The sequence below is a fragment of the Octopus sinensis genome, linkage group LG16, assembly GCF_006345805.1.
Source record: "Octopus sinensis linkage group LG16, ASM634580v1, whole genome shotgun sequence".
NCBI lineage: Eukaryota > Metazoa > Mollusca > Cephalopoda > Octopoda > Octopodidae > Octopus > Octopus sinensis.
In genome coordinates this window covers 23,771,337-23,791,336 of record NC_043012.1, presented here as the reverse complement: position 1 = coordinate 23,791,336, position 20,000 = coordinate 23,771,337, and the positions used below count along the sequence as shown (strand labels likewise).

The 20,000-nt window shown below is 36.0% G+C and overlaps 1 protein-coding gene across 1 annotated transcript in view; it reads left to right on the top strand.

Moving 5' to 3' along the window:
• LOC118766635 overlaps nt 1–20,000 on the top strand; it is a 728,994-nt gene that overhangs the window by 345,869 nt on the left and 363,125 nt on the right. The window contains exon 2 of the mRNA XM_036510193.1: nt 16,403–16,474. Coding sequence (XP_036366086.1) covers nt 16,403–16,474 — 72 coding nt within the window. The remainder of the gene's footprint in view (nt 1–16,402; nt 16,475–20,000) is intronic.

Sequence of the window (20,000 nt, the reverse complement as noted above, 5' to 3'; positions counted from 1 at the left end):
CACCTGTCTACATTTACTTTACATCTCCCACCATTTACTTTACAAGGCAGGGAGCTGGCAGAATCATTTGCACCCCGGGTGAAATGCTTAGTATTGTTTCATCTGTCTTTATATTCTGAGTTCAAATTCCACCGAGCTCAACTTTCCCTTTTATTCTTTCGGGGTCAATAAATTAAGTATCAGTTGCGTAATGGGGGCGATCTAATCGACTGCCCCCTCCCCCAAAATTTAGGGCCTTGTGACTAGATTAGTAAAGAATATATATTTATTGGGTGGCACAGCTCTACACTGCTTGAAGGGCCACATCATACTTATGAGCTTCATTTTACACACACACACACACACACATAGAGAGAGAGACCTCTTTGGTCATGAGTGACCATGGGTTTGCACCTAATAAGTTACCCCCTGAGGCACAAGTCCAGGCAAGGTTGTTTATGGAAGACCAGCAGTCGCTCAAGCATACCAGCCTCCCCTCTCCACTCCACTGGTGTTATCCAAGTGAAAGGCAAAGGGGCCAATACTGCTTGGCACCTGTGACGTCGCAACTCATTTCTACAGCTGAGTGAACTGGAGCAATGTGAAACAAAGAGTCTTGCTCATGAACACAACATGCAGCCCAGTCCGGGAATCACACTCGCAACCTCATGATCGTAAGCTCGATGCTCTAACCACTGAGCCATGCACCTTCAGATATATATATATATATATATATATATATATATATATATAGAGAGAGAGAGAGAGAGAGAGAGAGAGGTTACATAGATAGATAGAGAGAGAGAGAGAGAGAGAGAGAGGTTACATAGATAGATAGATAGATAAAACTTACTTGGAAAAGGATGTGTGGCATTCAATCATACAATAATATAGATAATCTATAAATATATACATACTTATATATGTACATACCTACATATATATGTATATATGGATGCATATATGTGTACAGGACATCAAAAAAACGTTGAACACAATGAGAAACAAAAAGATAATAACAAAAAATAGAAAATGAACTTTTTATTTGAACAATGAAAAAATCAAGCAGAGAAACGAGACATATAACATAAAGAATATTCCCCTTCATCAGTTGTCCTTGTTTCATCTACTCCATGTTATGAAGGCAAGTACAATATGCAACTTCGTTGAAACAGTCCTTCCCACAAAGCAAATTAAATAAAATTTGGGAATTTTTGGGGGGAGGGTGAACGTGGTAACAACAACAGGACAGTGTGATCAAAACAGTAATATATATATACACATACACACACATACAGTGTTTGTGTGTGTGCTCGTATCATGAGTGTATATATAGTTATATATATATATATGTGTGTGTGTGTGTGTGCTCGTATCATGTGTGTATATATAGTTAAATATATATATATGTGTGTGTGTGTGTTCATGTGTGTATTTGCATTATAATGTTTGTATTGGGTAGAAACCTGGTACATTCCATATTCAGCACTCACTATGGACTACTGACTGTCTACACTTCAAGACCAGTACTTAAATTGAGGCATATGTAATGATGCAGGAATGTCAGGTTCTTACCCATTGGAATAACTGGTATGGAAATGTTTCATCGCGTAATAAACAAGTCCTGGACGAAGATGAATAATTAATGTAGCACAATTATAATATGCATTGCACTTGTATCAGTAGCATTCTGTCTTGATCCAGATCTTATGTAAGTGATTATGCATGATAAAATGACCTAATATCTGTATATGTTTACACCCTGTTTACCAGTTGTACAGTATAGTAGGAGTCTGAAATGTGACACTTTGGCATATTCAACTTACCCATCCATCTCTCATCCTTCTCCTGTCTACTGCTTGGTCATTACTATTCTACTGTTCTTTGCTGTCACTCATCTTCAGTACTCTCCGATTCCCATCGTTCACTCACTCATACTCTGTCTGTCGGTCTCTCTCTCTCTCTTCCTCCCCTAAAATATGGCAAGTTGTGTAGCTTCACCACAGTAAGAAACCTGTTCCACTCTGACCCTTTCTCTCATGCTATCTTTCTCCCCACATCTCTTAGCTTTAACTTGATCTCCCAGGGTTTGTAACCTTTCAAATTGCATGACAGCCTCGCTCCTGATGGGTTCAGAAAGAAAAAAAAGAAAATGAAAAAGAGCTTAGTACATACTGCCAAGTGGTTGGTGTTAGAAAGGACATCAAACCACAGAACCCATTCCAAAGCAGACACAGCAGCACAATACAGCCTGTGGGTTTACTGGATCTTGTTAAACTAGCAAACCTATACCAGCATCTAGCATGGACATTAAGTGGCGGTGTGGTGATGTTGATGATGATGATGATGATTATGTATTTGATCAGGTTTAATCATTTTTATGTAATGTAGTTCGAAAAGGAATGGTACCGAAACAAATGTAACGAGTATTAAACTTGTGCTACACTGACTCTTCATCTTCTTCCTTGACTTATGTATGTATATGTATATTCTTTGCATACGGGCAGGTGTATATGTTCAAATATATATATATATATCTATACAAAATCAGTAAATAAAAAGTATTTGCTATGCTCTACATAAAATTACTTAATTAAAAAGCATGTTAAAAAGCGGTTACAACTTTACCTTACTTCATCGTTCTGTCTGTCTATCTTACTGACTCTGTGTCTATCCTTTCCGAATTCAAGACACATTTTAAAACTTGCTACACCCATCCCACCCCATCAAAACTATGTTAAAATATGTTTCCTAATTTAGATTGTATGTAGCTACAGAAACACACACACACACACATGCACATATACATTCTACATATATATGGGTACATGTGCGTGTGTGTATTTATATATATATATATATGTATATGTGCCTGTGTGTGTACATAAACATACATAACTTTGCATATATATATATATATATATATATATATATATGTGTATGCGAGTGTATGTATGTATATTTATATATATATATATGTGTGTGTATATATATATATATATATATTATATATATATATGAGATAGAGAGGGTGAGGATTGATAAATAGATATATGTACACATAACATGCATATACATATAAAATAGAACACATGCACACACTCATGCATACACACATATATACACAATCAACTTTATAATTGTTGTATCTAATATTAGACCACGTACATATACGTCTACTGCCACATCTGTTACAGCTAATATTAGAATACACACACACATACACACTAACACATGCACACACACACACACATCTTTAGTTCTTATTCCAAGTAAACGTTTTATTTATTTATCCTTTTTTTTTTTTGATTCCAGGGAAATTGAAAATTGATTTTTCCCAAAATTTTCAATTTCCTTTAACTTGAAAAAATTTCTTTTCCCCCAAATATGCTGCTGAAATTTGTATAAAATGGACACTCGTGTATACAATGATCCCTGCCGCACACATTGACAAACACACATGCTCACACTTTCTCTTTTGTATGTGTATGTATGCATATATATATGTGTGTGTGTGTGTGTGTATGTATACACACATACATTGATAGATACTCATATTTATATGCACAAATACATACACATTCATCTGTATATATGTATGTGTGTGTATATATATGTATATATGTATGTATATATATGTATGTATATATATGTATATATATATATATATATGTGTGTGTATGTATGTATATGTATATATGTGTGTGTATGTATATATGTGTGTGTGTATGTATGAGTATGACTGTAAGTATGTATACATATATATGTGTATGTACGTATATATATATGTACTTATACATATGTGTGTGTGCACGTATGTATGTATATGTATATACATGTTTGTGCACGTGTGTATGTATATATATATACATATAAATATGTATGTGTGTGTGTTCCTGTGTGTGTATGTATGCACTTAAAAAGCATACACACATATTCATAAGCCATATTTTTATAGCTGTTTTAGAGAAAAAAAAATGAAAGCTAACAAATTTTTGTCCAGTGTAATTTTTGAAAATTTCCTGGCAAATGCTCTGTATATAATTACAATTCTAAGAAATCTGCATTGAATGAGGGAAAACCTATTCTTAGCAGTTGTAACCATTAAAATTACCATTTATAAACATATGCTGCTTGTTGGAACCATTCTGAGAATGAAGACTCATCTTGCCTCTATTTTTTCTCCTAACTTACGCATCTGTCCTCATTTATCACTGATTCATCCGTCATTGATCTGGGATATCACTGTATGCTCATTTGTGAACAATGTTCTGCTTGTCATGGATTGATCTGTGTGATAACATGGGTCAGCAATATGTCAAAGATTCTGGTTGATCTGAAAAGCAGGCCCCAACAACCATCCAAAATGCTCAGCTTCCCAGAATATGCTGATTATTGCTTGTGCTTACATGACCATGCCGTGAGGTTGGGTGTTTCTTATTTGGATTGTCAATCACATTCCAATCAGCATAGCTCTAGAGAAAAGAAAACAAAAACCCAAAGGTACCTGAGCTGAACAAACGACAAAATTAAGGGTATTTATTATTTATTGATCATATGTTATTATATTTAACTTTATATATTCTTCCAACCATGAAACACTATTGTGTGTTGTGTATGTTTAAAGACAGGTTTCTGGGTCTTATTTGGGTAAGTTAAGGGGAGAACTCTGGGGCTCAGAATGAAACTGTTTGCATCCCCATATTCATTTACCACTGTTCCATTCAGCACAGTGTTTTTTTTTTTCTGAACATGCATTCACACACACAATGTGTTTTTACAATTTCTGACTACTAAATCCACTACAAATCTTTGATAGATGCAGAGCTGCAGTTGAAGGCATTTTCCCATAATAAACAACAATTAATGTATTAGCTTGGTGTATAAGAATGCTACCTCTGAACAAATGATGCGAGAATTACTATTTTTAGATCTGACGAGAGATATTCAGCAACAGTACTTCGGAGTAAAGATTTTTGCCAAATTAACATGGCAGTCCTGATTTAGGATGAATGTTGCTATAATTTAGCCCCAGGAAACCTCATCTCCAGCTGGCTATATGACACAATCTGTGTCCTTATATTTTCGAACAAGGGAATCCTGCACCCCCACTCAGCTCAAAACAATTATTCTGCGCTGATGAAGAGAAATAACTCAGAAATCATGATACACAGATATTGTTCAAAAAATATAAGGACACAGATCATGTCGTATACCCAGCTGGAGACGATGTCTCCTGTGGTTAAGTTACAACAACATTTGTCCTAAACCAGGACTGCCATGTTATGTTGGCAAAAATCTTTGCTCCAAATGAAGCGAGGTTTAATTTCTTTGTTAATCTTGTTTGTTAAGTTTTTGATCCAAACATTGAACTCTCCTGTTCTAATTTAGTGATATTTCAACACTTTTGACAATAACTTACCCAAGGTATGTCCAGGTCTCAGGTTCCAAACTACCTGGTTTTAAATTATCTTCCATAAAAATTTCATGGTTAATTATGTTCTGGGACTTTGAAGGGTTTAGTCAAATAGATCAATCTCAGTACTTCTATCTTTGTTAAGCTTGCTACTTATTTTTGCAGTCACTTTTGCTGAACTGCTAAGTTACAGGGATATAAACACCCAACCCTGGTTGTCAAGCAATGATAGAGGACAAACACAAAGTGCTACAGACACCTAGACGGATACATCATTATCATATGAAGATATATATAAGAAACAAAATAGGAAAGTGGAAGCTTTTTGTATTCTTCATTCTCCATTACTAAAAAGTTTCTTTTCCAACTACATACTACTGCTTGGGCCCAACCCTGTGTGTAGATTTGGTAGATGGAAACTGAGAGAAGCCCATTGTGTTATATATATATATATATATGTTGACATAGAGAATTTCATTCTGATCAAGATTTTTATTTAAATATGAGTGGCTTTACATTTGGACTGTCTGAGTTGTGTGTGTGTGTATGCGTGTGTGTGCATGTGTATGTATGACTAGCTGGGTGGATGTCCTAAAGAGATTATTAAATGAGATGACTCACTGAATTAAGACACAAAGAAGAGATTTTGCATTGCAGACCTATCAAACCTTCACACTGTGGCATAGAAAAATAAGAAAAAAACAAAAATAGTACAATCAAAACAAGATAAACATACACTTATATGGTCCTAGTCCCACCGCCAGCAGTGATGTTGATGGTAACGAGGACGATGTCGATGATGAGGATGACATGATGATGACAATAATAAGGATGATGGTGGTGACACTACACAGATGAGACATATGTGCATATCATACATAAAACGTAATCAGTAACACAAAAAGAAAATTAACCTCAGCTTCTCCCATCACACTCTCTCTTCCCTTTCTCCCTCCCACTCTTCTCCCCCTTCCTCCTCTCTCCCTCTCCATCTTTTCTTTCTGACCAACTACCATCACTGATGAAATTTGTTAATATTTTGTTTCATTATTATTATTATTATTTTTTTTATTTTATTTATTTATTTTTTTTTGACTAGATGATCTTCGCATAATTAGATTATCCCATATCTTTCTACTTTATAGGTCCACAGCTAGTAACTAAACATGTCATTACCATTTTTACTGTTTACTTTGAATTACTCTTCTCTGATGTTTATGCTGTCTACGAGGATTTTCTAACAAGTTCTTTTTTTTTTCGTTCCATTTTTTTTTTTTACATTTTTTGGCGTTGCTTTTTGTTGGTTTATTTTTTGTGTTTTGAGCTTCAATTTTTTTTGTTATATTTATTTTATTTATTGTTTTCAATTTTTTTTTCTGTTTTTCTTTTCGTTTGGTATCTATTTAGTTTTTACATATATGCAGTATGTGCATGTATAAGAATGTGTGTGTGTGTGTGTTTCCTGTCCATTAATTTTACTGGTGATAATGATGATAGTTATTGTGTTGTTCACCATCATCATCATCATCATCACAGCAGCATTTATATCATGGATGGTTATCAGAATCACTTGAATCTTCCCTTACTACAGAATCCCCATCTTCCTTGATTCAAACATCATCAAAATTACTTTCACCACCATCACCTCCATCATCAACTTCACCTTCATTATCATCATTATTATTATAATAATCATCTTCATCATAATTATGAAACGTTGTTGTTGTTCTTCTTACCGTTATCATTATGATTCACAAAATATGAACGTCACCATAATTATGAAACATTATGGAATATTATCATCATCATCACCTATATTTTCATCGTCTTTGACGCTGTTGTTGTCATCCTTATCATCATCATCGTCATCATCATCACTTCTTCACCACCACCATCACCATCGTCATGATCATCATCATCATCAACTAGTTAGTTAGTTAGTCCATATTTTGGGGTGTTTTTATATATATTTTTTTTCTATTTTGTTAATTTCTGGTAATTTCTCTTTGGATATATGCACCCACATGAAACCCCACCTAAAAGAGTCCTTAAATGACCACCATGTTAAGTTGTGGTTTTCAGTCTTGTGAAGTTTTTTCCTTTGATGACAAAAAAAAAAAATAAGCAAACAGAAAATAAAAACAAATCACAAATAAGGCATAAAATAAATATCTACCATATTAAATTAATAGATAAATACAGTTGGCTTATTTTATTTCTCTTTTTCCCATCACCATCTATTATTATTATTATTATTATTATTATTATTATTATTATTATTACTATCGTTATTATTACTATTGTTATTATTAATATTATTCTTAGATATTATTTATTATTAGATATTATTAGATATAAAAAATACATTGCCTTTACTATATTTTTATGTCTCCTATATTCCACACACATACACACACACACACACATGCTAGGTACTACCACCACCACCACCAACAACAACAACAACAACAACAACAACAACACACACCTGTTTGATAATGTTGATATCATCATTACAAGCATAATTCTCTCCACCGCTATCAGTTTAACTTTCTCTTCGTTCATGAAATATTATGCTATCCATCACACACACGCACACACACACATGTTTTTCCCAATTCATCCCTTCTGGCTGATGTCAATTTTCGCAGTGTCTTTACTTGTTTTTGACCAGTCTATATTAATGTTTGCCTGTGAATGTATGTATATATATGTATGAATATATATCTCTGCGTAAAGACTATATGTTTGTATGCAGATCTTTATATGCCAGCATCTGAGCATGTGTATATAATATCAAGTTTTGCTATGTTGTTTCTTTTTTAGAAGGTGAATATTCAATGATATCTATGAATGAATTTATCCATCTATCTATCTATCTATCTATCTATCTATCTATCTATCAGTATGCCTGTCTGTCTATCTATCTGTATATCTATCTATCTATCTATCTATCTATCTATCTCTCCATCCATCCATCGATCCATCCACCCATCTGTCCGTCTGTCTGTCTGTCTGTCTATTTGTGTGTATGTATATTTTTTCCTGGTTTTCTCTCCTCTTTTCTCATTTCCTCTTGTGTTTTCCTCTTTCCAGAACTTTTCTCTGTTTGTTCTATGAAGTACCATGTCTGAAATGTCTTTCTATTCTATAACTTGCACTTTACATTATTTACATTTAACTGATATTTGTCCTAATCTTGTTTGTTGTTAACACAATGTTTCGGCTGACATACCCTCCAGCCTTCATCAGGTGTCTTGGGGAAATTTCGAACCTGGTTTCTCATTTCTAAGGTATTTTTCAATGTTATTATTATTCAGGTCGCTGTCTGGAATCAAACTCGGAATCTTGGGGTTAGTAGCCTGTGATCTTATCCACTAAGCCATATGCCCATGGGTAATTATGGAGTGAATTTTAGGGCTTATAAGTCTAATATTTTTCTATCCTTCCTTAATACCGGTCCCCATATGCTATTCATATCTGCAGTCCTAGCATATGTGCTGCTTCTTTTAGTTTTCATATTTTCCTGTGGTGTTCTCTGTCTATTATTTTAACTTCATCTCAAAGGGGGAGGTGGTCTCCATTTTTCCATACATGATCAGCTATACCTGATTTATCAATATCTCCCCGTGTCACAACTTTGCATTGTTCGTCTACCCTTATTTTGAGAGATTGGCATGTTTCGCCTTTGTATAACCTACCACAGCTGCATGGGATGGAGTACATGCAGTCTTTGGTCATATTCTCCTCTATTGGTGGTTTTACTCGAAGGAGATATTTGCAAAGTGTTGTATTACTCTTGAATACTGTCCCGATGTCATATGGGCCACATATCTTTTGTATCTTTTCAGCGATGCCTTTTACATAGTGTAGACAGACTGTGGACAGTTTATTGGTTTCATCCTCTCTCTTCTTCATAACTGGAGTGGAGAGTATGTTTTAGGGGTAGTTTTTGCTTAATAGATTGTTACTGTAGTTGATCACTTCATGATCGCTACTTATATTCTTTGCACGTTGTTTTAGGCACTGAGCAATCCCTCTCTTTACACCATATGGATGGTGGGAATTGAAGTTGAGGTATTGTCCAGTGAAGGTTGGCTTCGAGTATATGGGTGTCCTGAATCCATATTTGGTGCATGTTATTAATACGTCAAATGTAAATAATGTACATAATTCCTCATCCCTTAAATATAGAACAGAACTTGCAATTTATAATATTCTTCTTTATTTAAATTTCAACCTCGTAATATTAACTTTGAACATCCCTTTGACTTTTGTTGTATTTGATTTTTTTTTTGTTATACAAATATATATATATATGTATATATATATACACAAATATGGTCATCAACCACTTCTGTATAGCAGATATATCTGTCTAACAGGCTTGTTAGCTTTTCTGTTGTGGACCTTCAGGTGACTCCTAAACACAGGTTTTGTTTGAAATTGTAGGTTGCAAATCATACCTCTTACCACTATATATTACTGTTTATATCTATTCATATTTTAGGTATGATACATCCAAAAGAATATATGTGTGGTGTATACCTATTTTTAAATAGATGTCTTGTTATTTTGACAACTTTCCTCTTTCGTTTTTCTTCATAAGCATGATCATTTCTCCTGCTTTTTTGACAAGATATTGTCGAGAGGATATAATTCTCAACACCCTGTCTGTGGTGCTTTAATTCAAATCACTGGTGGTGTTTCATTGTGTTTTTAGAAATCTGGTTTGATCCTACTGTGTAACACCTGAGACCCAGGTAGATGGAAAGTGTGCAGAAGCCTGTTAATTAAGCCCTTCTTGTCTGTGGGTCATGGACATAGTCTGTCCCTCAGCTTCACACTATCACCTGTCCTTTTGCTGCCTTCATTAGAGTATAGTCTTTTGCTGATATTTTCACAGAGAACCTTCACTTTCTTCTCATTAATCCTTCAAGGAGATTAAAATAAAAACCAAAAAAAAGGGGCCCACATTCTCTAATCATCTTGATCTTCTCTTACCCTTGAATGCAGACTTGTGTTCAGATTACAAGCCATGCACGGAGGCTGGTGATATGCAGCATCTGCCCCAAACCTCAAATCTCACCAAGCATCCAGTGTTAGCTTTCTTGGATTCCCAAGAATTTATGTTGATTGAGGTGGTCATGGTTGGTGGGGTGGGGAGATAGTGGTGCTCTGTGGGATATAACATGTTTAACCTTTGCAAAAGAAAAAAAAGAAAAAAAAAACAAAATCCCTTTCCTCTCAAGACTGATTTTGAGATTGCTTATGAGCATGATGATGGTAGTGATGTCATAGACAAGAATGACATTACTGGTAGGGGAGATGATAACTGCGACAGTGGTGGTGGTGGTGGTGGTGGTATGCACTTTCATTATGATGCTTCTATGAGAGATGTTAGGGTTGGTGGGTTTGGTATTAGTGATTAGGAGGATGATGATGATGATGCTAATATTATTGATGATGATGATGATGTTGATATCATACAATAACTACACTCCAAAAAATAAACACGTCATCTTTACCACTGTTTCCCTTCTCTTCACCTCCTTCTCCACCATCTCCTCCTCTTCATCATCATCATCATCATCATCATCACCATCATCGTGAATGGCAGTACTATAACTATGTAGACTGTTTAAAAATATGAAGTTTATTGCAAGCCGGTGCTGTTAATAATCTCTACAATTAGGCTGTCAATAAAGGTCAGCTTCAACATCGAGACTTAAATTTCTGTTAGGCTTTTGTCGATTCTCATCTTTTCTCTCTCTATTATCTCTCATTTCACTTTTCTGTTTGCTTCTCTCGTAAGCATTCTCTGTGGAAATCTTCATCATCGTGCGTGTGTATGTGTGAGAGAGAGGGATTCTGTGTGTGTGTGTGTGTGTGTGTGTGAGGGATTCTGTGTGTGTGGCGGGGTTCTGTGTGTGTGTATTTGAATTTATGTCAGGTGTGTTCACACATACATACACACATGTATACACATACACACAATTATATTTATACACACACACACACATACACATATATAAACTACACTTGTGTGCACACACACAAGCACATGCACAGTTATATATATATATATATATATATATATATATAATTGGTTGGGTTGTTTTGAGTTGTACTGTGTGGAACTAATGTGAGTTTTAAATGTATGCCTGTGTATATGGATATGGATATGCACACACCATACATGTTTCTGTATGTGTAGATATTGTAAATATATACATATGTGTGTATATATATAGATATATATATATATGCATGTATGTATACATATACACATGTACATATATAATTTATTTAATGTTATTGTTTCTTCCCTTTGATTTGGGTGCAGCTCAACTATTGTTTATGAGAAGCAACAACAACAACAACAACTACTACAGCTGATGCTGCTACTACTACTACATTTAGTAACACCCTATCACTACTAATTCCACTCACTGCTCCATTACCACTACCAATCTCACAGATGCAACCATAAACCCCACCACCACCACCACCGTCACCACACCCACTTACCCCACCAACGGTAATTCTGTCCACTTTATTGTGCACAGTTTGCATTACGCTCGCTCCCGACTCAGAAATGTCCAGTCTCTGCCGCTCTCCCCACGCGTGTGTGTGTGTGTGTGTGTGTGTGTGTGTGTGTGTGTGTGTGCCCAGCTATCAAGTTCTCACTAATGTCAACTTGATCAAGCATTCGTGCTCAATTGCTAGCAAAAGCTGAGATATCTACTTAACTATTTATATAGTCATTGTGTTCGTCTCTTTGATATGGTCTCTGTTGCCAGACAAACATATTTAATTTTTAATTCCTACTTGAATTTGAACACTCTTTTATAGTCAATTATCATGCATCAAGGAATGTTGTTTTCTTCCATAATAAGTTGGGTTGGCGTTTTACAGTTGGATATTGTGCTAATCAGCAAATGCTTGCAGCAGCACTAATATTATCTGATATACTTACAAATGTGTTTGTTTTATTTTTTTTATTTATTTATTTTTTTTTTTTTGGTACAATCACTAAAGTTCTCCTTCTATATTTAAATTACACTTAACAATTTTTATTAGTTTTAGCTTTATTTAAAAAAAAAAAAAAATTGTTTCTTTTACTATTTTAAATTGTCCTAATCTCCAAGATGGATTCTCTTTAATCCCCAGCAGAAATATTTAGATTGTTCTTTTAAATGGTACGCAGAGATAAAGGTTCTTGGTTCAGTTTTCAACAGTTGCAGTTGGACACATGAAGACATGTGGCCTTTGATTCTTGGCCTAGGTGTGGGGACAGTCATTGTGTTCTTGAGCAAAACACTTCATTTCATGTTGCTCCTAGTCAATATATTTAGGTATAATTTTTATGACTTTGGTCACTTGTATGCTATAGCCCTGCCTGCCTAACCAGTAATGTGACAATTTGAAAGCTACAACAAGGTGGCGAGCTGGCAGAAACGTTAGCACAGTGGGCAAAATGCTTAACAGTATTTCGTCTGTCTTTATATTCTGAGTTCAAATTCTGCTGAGGTCAGCTTTGCCTTTCATTCTTTCGGGGTCGATTAAATAAGTACCAGTAACGCACTGGGGTCGATGTAATCAGACTTAATACCTATGTCTGTCCTTGTTTGTCCCCTCTATGTTTAGCCCCTTGTGGGTAATAAAGAAATGGGTATTTCGCCTGTCTTTACGTTCTGAGTTCAAATTCTGCTGAGATCAACTTTGACTTTCATCCTTTCAAGGCTGATAAATTAAGTACCAGTTGTGTAGTGAGGTCAATCTAATTCACTGGACCCCCTCCCCCAAAATTTCAGGCCTTGTGCCTAGAGTAGAAAAGATTATATGAAAGCTACAACAATTTGAGGAAGCACATTGTGGCCAGCATTGTAAAACAGCACCCAACAACCTAGTTGAGACTGAGAAATGCACACACACACTCTCTCTCTCTCACACATTCGTTGGCCCACCAATGCCTTGTGAGGAAATTGGTAGATGGAAACTGTGTGGAAGCTTTTCAGGATGGAATTACAACCGTGTTTCGTGGTCTGCTACCACAACAGCTCCTTTATAGGATCCAGTTAGCTCAAGACATCATCAGGAGGAACCACGTCCAGTTTCGGCCCCTACTCCTCTACCGTTTTCACGTGGCGGGGCCCCCCCCTTTCAGAGGTGTCTTCAGCTCTGGTGTTGGGTGCATGTCTTCTTTCTTATATGTTTGTGTGTGTGCATATGGGTATGTCTTGGTGCTCATGTTCACATCTCACCCCTGCATACACTGTATGACACAACCTATGTTGGATAGTTTTTATCCTTATAACTTAGCAGTTTGGCAAAGAAATTGACAGAATGAATGCAAGACTAGAAATAGGTACTGGGTTTGCTTTGTTGTGTCTCAACCTTTCAAAACAGTGTCCCAGAATGGCTGCCATCCAATGACTGAAATAAATAAAAAAAAAAGAGAAATTCTCATTTGTTTTTACGTATTCGTATTGGCACTGATATATTTTACTTTATAAATAATTATTAATGAGTCCAATTAATGCAGTTCCCTTGTCCCTGATGTGCACTTTGGAATAAAACACATTTTGTTGGATGCAGCTTACTCAATGAAATGCATGCACATACAATAATAATTCTAATGATACGAGATGTGTTTGATGCTGATATCACGTAACTGACACTTGTGCTGATGGCACATATTGAGCACCTTTCCAGCATTGGACCTCATGGAGGCAAAGTGGCTGGGCTCCTTTTGAGTGTTGGGCCTCACAGAGGCAATGACTGAGACCTTTGGTATTATGTCATGCTTGAGAATAAGACCCATCAAGCCAAGCAAGATCACAGTCATGGCACATACCAGTGTCATACAAAGGGCATCCATACCGGTGGCACTTAAAGCTGCCCATTACACTCTTAAAGTGTTTGGCATCAGGAGGGCATCCAGCCATGAGAACCATGTCAAATCAGACTGGAGTCTGGTGCAGCCTTCCAGCTTACCAGCCTTGGTCAAACCATCCAACCCATGTCAGAATGGACAAACAGGCATTAAATGATGATGATAGTGACTTTGAAGTTTCACAGGGCATTGACTTTATATGTTTAGTTAATAGTTAATGTCCACTATGTCTATATGGCTATAAAAGCTTCGTTTATCCATCCATGCATCCATCTGAGGTGCATGGCTCAGTGTTTGGCGTGTTGCACTCCTGAATGTAAGATTGTGGTTTCAAATCCTGGACTGTGCAAATCATTGTATTCTTGAGGAAAACACATGATTTTACATTGCTGCAGTCCACTCAGCTGACAAAAGTGAGTTACCCTGCAAAGGATCAGCTTCCAATCCAGGGGAGAATATTTATGCCTCATAGATCGAGAAAGCAGCCGTTATGAGCCTGTGACTTTGGGAAGGACCTTTCATCGTTTTTGATGTTAATTTCAGATTTGTGTTTTTAAAACACAAGTTTAAGAATAACAAAACATATATTGATGGATAGTAAATATGCCAATACTGCTGAGTTTTTACTTATGAGGTAGTAACCGGCCCTACAAGTTGTAGGTGGGAGTGTGCTGGTTACCTGGCTGCCATTGGTGCATAAGTGGCTTAGATCACAGCATTTTCCCCTGAATGAAATTATACAGTCACTCATTTACAACTGAACAAACTGGAGCAGTGTGAAATGAAGTGTCTTTCTTAAGAACACACCACACTGCCTAACCTGGGAATTGAAACCATGATCTTGCGATTTCATGTGCAATATCCAAATTACTGATGGGAGACTCAACACTAAAAGGCAAATCAGTCTATTACATAATCAATTTTGAAGTCAAAATTGATTTTCTAACATATATGTGCACGTGTGTATGTATATATGTGTGTGTGTAAGTATATATACATATATATATATATACTCACCTTTACACATATTTGTCATGTGTGTATATGTTTTGTAGAGGGTTGTTATTTTGAAATTAGATTTGGTTTCAAGATTTTTATCAATGTTCATTGAAAGGAAAGAAATATCTATGGGACAAATTTCATTTACAGATGCAAAAATAACCAAAGAGTTAAAATTGTGATTTATTTTTTGAAAATACATTACTGTTTGTTTTTATTTTCTTTTTTTAAATACAAAACCAAAATTCCTTCATTTAATTCTTTGAATTTGTGTTTCCTTTTCATAGTATTTAAGTTTATAGTATGATATAGCACTGTCTTTTAAAATAGATGATCATATGCCTTGTGAGTGGATTTCGTAGACGGAAACTGAAAGAAGCCTGTCGTATATATGTATATATATATATATATATATGTATGTGTTTGTGTGTCTGTGTTTGTCCCCCTAGCATTGCTTGACAACCGATGCTGGTGTGTTTACGTCCCCGTCACTTAGCGGTTTGGCTAAAGAGACCGATAGAATAAGTACTAGGCTTACAAAGAATAAGTCCCGGAGTCGAGTTGCTCGACTAAAGGCGGTGCTCCAGCATGGCCGCAGTCAAATGACTGAAACAAGTAAAAGAGTAAAAAGAGTATATGTTGTGATAGATGATGATATATGGTTGTGTGGTTAAGAAGCTTGCTTTGCAACTATGTGGATTTGCTTTCAGTCCCACTCTATGGCACCTGGGCCAGGTGTCTTCTATTATCACCCTGGACTGACTAAAACCATGTGAATGTATTTAATAGGTGGAAACTGAAAGAATCCCATCATATGTGTACGTTTCTGTCTCCTTGTCCTGATATTGTGTGATTGTTGTAAAATGATGGCCCTTCTCAAACAAGCAGTGTCAGTCATTGCTGATAATCTGCAAACACATATCTGGCCTTGTGTTAATATTACTTTGCTTATAAACAAGTGAGGGTTAGCAACAGGAAAGGCATCTGGTTGTAAAAAATCTGCCTCACATAATCTCTACCGAACACATACAAATATGGGAAGGTGGGTGTTAAAATGATGATGACACATACATCGGAACTCTATGAGTTTTTTTTTCTGTATTTTGCAGACAAGGAAATATCACAACCTTTTGTCTCCCTGAAGAACCGCCAAAAGTAGAGAAGTCACAAGAAGAAGACAAGTAAGTAACAACATAAGACATATTCAGACATTTTCCTTCCTTTTGGATTGTTTTTTTTTTCTTTAGATTTCAACTTTTATGCTTGTCTTCGCATATGTATAGTTTTTTGTCTATTATATTTATATATGTAAAATTTTTGGTCTATTCTTTTTTTGAATTCATCAAAAGGTGTGTGATTGGCAAAAGTGCTTAGAGTGAATAGACCTACTCTAAGCACTGTGCCTGTAGATTGGTGCACAACAGCTGGGGAAGGGTTTGTGTCCTTACTTGTCAGGGTAATCCTGGATCGGTGGGGTTCCTTGATCGACCTCAGATAGATGCAGACATCTTCTGCATCACAGATGTGTTCCCATATTTTCTGTACTCTGTGTACTTTTATCTCATTTCACAACCATAACACTTTTCATCCTTCAAATTCTTGCAATTTCAAATTTTAAGGGATTATATACTCTTTTAATTCTTTATCCTCTTTCTTTACAATCCTGGAATCCAATGGATATAATGGATCAATTAGTAAGCAGTTTTGTTTTTCCTTGTCTATTATTATTATTATTATTATTATTATTATTACTATTATTATTATTATTATTATTATGTTTTGGAATGGAACACCTGCGATAGGTAAATGTATATTTATTCATGACGTCAAATGTTTACAGATTTTTTTTTTCTCTGTACATACCTTTTCCTCTCTCTTAGTCATAGTACACAGCCCTAATCCACCCAATGTGGGTGTCTATATCTATGAAGGTGAGCAACATGTACACTTATTTCATAACATTTCTCTAACCATTTGCTTCCATGGCACAATGCATGAGGACCAACAATACACTTTATTGAACTGACTGTCAATGATCTTCAGTGATTGCTGGGATTCCCACTTTTTCACCAGTGGCAATTTGATAGGTCCATCTGTTCTCTTTTTTAGCAAGGAAGACAAAATGTTTTCCATTCTCAGTTATATCATAGCAACAAGAATACAAATGTCAGCTCTATTTAATCTATTTCTAATTCAATTCATAGATAAAAAAAAAAAAGTTGAATTCCATTCACATGTCCTTATTTCAAGCAAAGCTGATCTTCTTCACTGTGATACCATATTTCCCAGAATACAAGTTGCAATACTGTATAGTGTAAAATTCTACTGTGAACATTCAAAACCATTTCACTTGGTACTTTTAGTCTTCAAAAATCTTCTTGGTGTACAGGTCAACCTACCCCCCCCTTTTTTTCCCCCCCTTTTGGCGGTAAATTTTAGCCTGCAAAGTGTCATAGATTTCAAGAAAGGTCTTTGATCCCTGTTCATTTTTTAATGTTTCCTGCATAAAATATGTTATCACTTGGCTATTGTTTTTTCCTGCTGATGGTGTCTCTGAATTATTTCATCTCTAAAAGATTTCATTTTCCCACTCTCAAAAATTCAGTCTTTGTTCAGGCAGGAGTGGCTGTGTGGTAAGTAGCTTGCCTACCAACCACATGGTTCCGGATTCAGTCCCACTGCGTAGCACCTTGGGCAAGTGTCTTCTTCTATAGCCTCGGGCCGACCAAAGCCTTGTGAGTGGATTTGGTAGACGGAAACTGAAAGAAGCCCGTCGTATATATGTATTATATATATGTGCGTGTACGTTTGTGTGTCTGTGTTTGTCCCCTAGCATTGCTTGACAACCGATGCTGGTGTGTTTATGTCCCCGTCACTTAGCGGTTCGACAAAAGAGACCGATAGAATAAGTACTGGGCTTACAAAGAATAAGTCCTGGGGTTGAGTTGCTCGACTAAAGGCGGTGCTCCAGCATGGCTGCAGTCAACTGACTGAAACAAGTAAAAGAGTAAAGAGTAGAGTAAGTTAAGAATAAAACTGAAACTTGTCAGAATTTACCTCTCATATATTCATCCATCATCATTTTAATATTCACTCTTCCAAACTTGGATCAACCAGATGGAATTTGTGAGGCAGATTTTCCTCTTATTCTCAACTATTCTGTCCACCTTTAACTACTCAATTTCATTATCACTTTGGATCATTACACATTGCTTAGCAGCATTTTTTTCAGGCTTTACGTTGAGTTCAAATTCGGCACAGGTTGACTTTGTCTTTCATCTTTCCAGGGTTCATAAAATAAGTACTAGTTGAGCACTGGGGTTAATGTTGTTGACTAACTCCCTCCCTTAGAAATTTCAGGCCTCGTGCCTATAGTAGAAAGGATTATTATTATTATTATTATTATTATTATTGAGTGAGAGAGCAGTGCAATCCATCAAAGTGACACTGGGGTAAAATATACGAAGCCCAGTATACCCGTCATGACTAGGCACATGCATATCACAACCATATGTGCGCGACATGGTGATCTCATATCAAGATAAACAGCACATGACCTTGCTGGTGGCCCAGTTAGAATTTTCTTCTGGCCGAGTCACCCATCCCGCTCAAAAGGTCCCTGAATAAGGATTGTTTAAGGATGTTGAACGAAACACCCATGTTTCCAGAGGTGAATTATTCAAACCCCAAAGAATCCCTCTCGACACATGGCTGTGATGCTCCCCCACTACTTCTGCTCGTGATCAGAGATGCACATGTCGTCAGCCACTAAAGGACATGCTCAACTGGTTAAGGTCAAACAACTGACAAGCAAACCTGTGGTATTGAGCAGAATATTTGCTGTAGCCCATCTTTGATACCAAGTCAAAACAATGTACATGATAACACTTCTAATCAGTTAAGATCAGAAGCCACGTGAGCCACTGCCTGCTACTGCATCAGGTCATAGCCACTGCCTGTATTATTATTATTATTATCATTATTATTATTATTATTATTATTATTATTATTATTATTATTAAGGTGGTGAGCTGGCAGAACCATTGGCATGCTGGGAAAATGCTTGGCAGCATGTTGTCCATCTTTATGTTCTGAGTTCAAACTCTACCAAGGTCAACTTTACCTTTAATCCTTTTGGGGTCAATAAATTAACTATCAGTGAAACACTGGGGTTGATGTAATTGATTATCCCTTCCACCAAATTTCAGGCCTTGTACTTATAGTAGGATTATTATTATTATTATTATTATTCTATGTTTGACTTTTGCTTTACATTTACACAAGCTGGCTCCAAGTCTCACCCAGAGACCTCAAGAGACAACAAGTTGGAAGTTCGTGTTGGTGTTATGCCTAGGGTGCCATATATTTGGTTTTGTACTTAGTGTTGTACTAGTGAATGCCTAAAAAAAACCATACAAAAATTATGTTTGTTTTAAAACTTGAGATTACAAAGAAAGTATTTTGCGTAGGATATGAGCAGTTCCCATGAGCACTATCTTTTGAATTTCTGCCATTTTGGGGTTTCCTGGTATCTGAGTTAGGTAACAATCAGCCCCTTTTGCTATCATTCCCAGGACACCTTATGACAACAGGTATTGTTTTAGTCTGCTATCATTCCCAGGGCACCTATGACAACAAGTATTATTATTATTATCATTATTATTATTATGACAGTGGATAAACAGCATCTAAGGAAGAATCACTAGA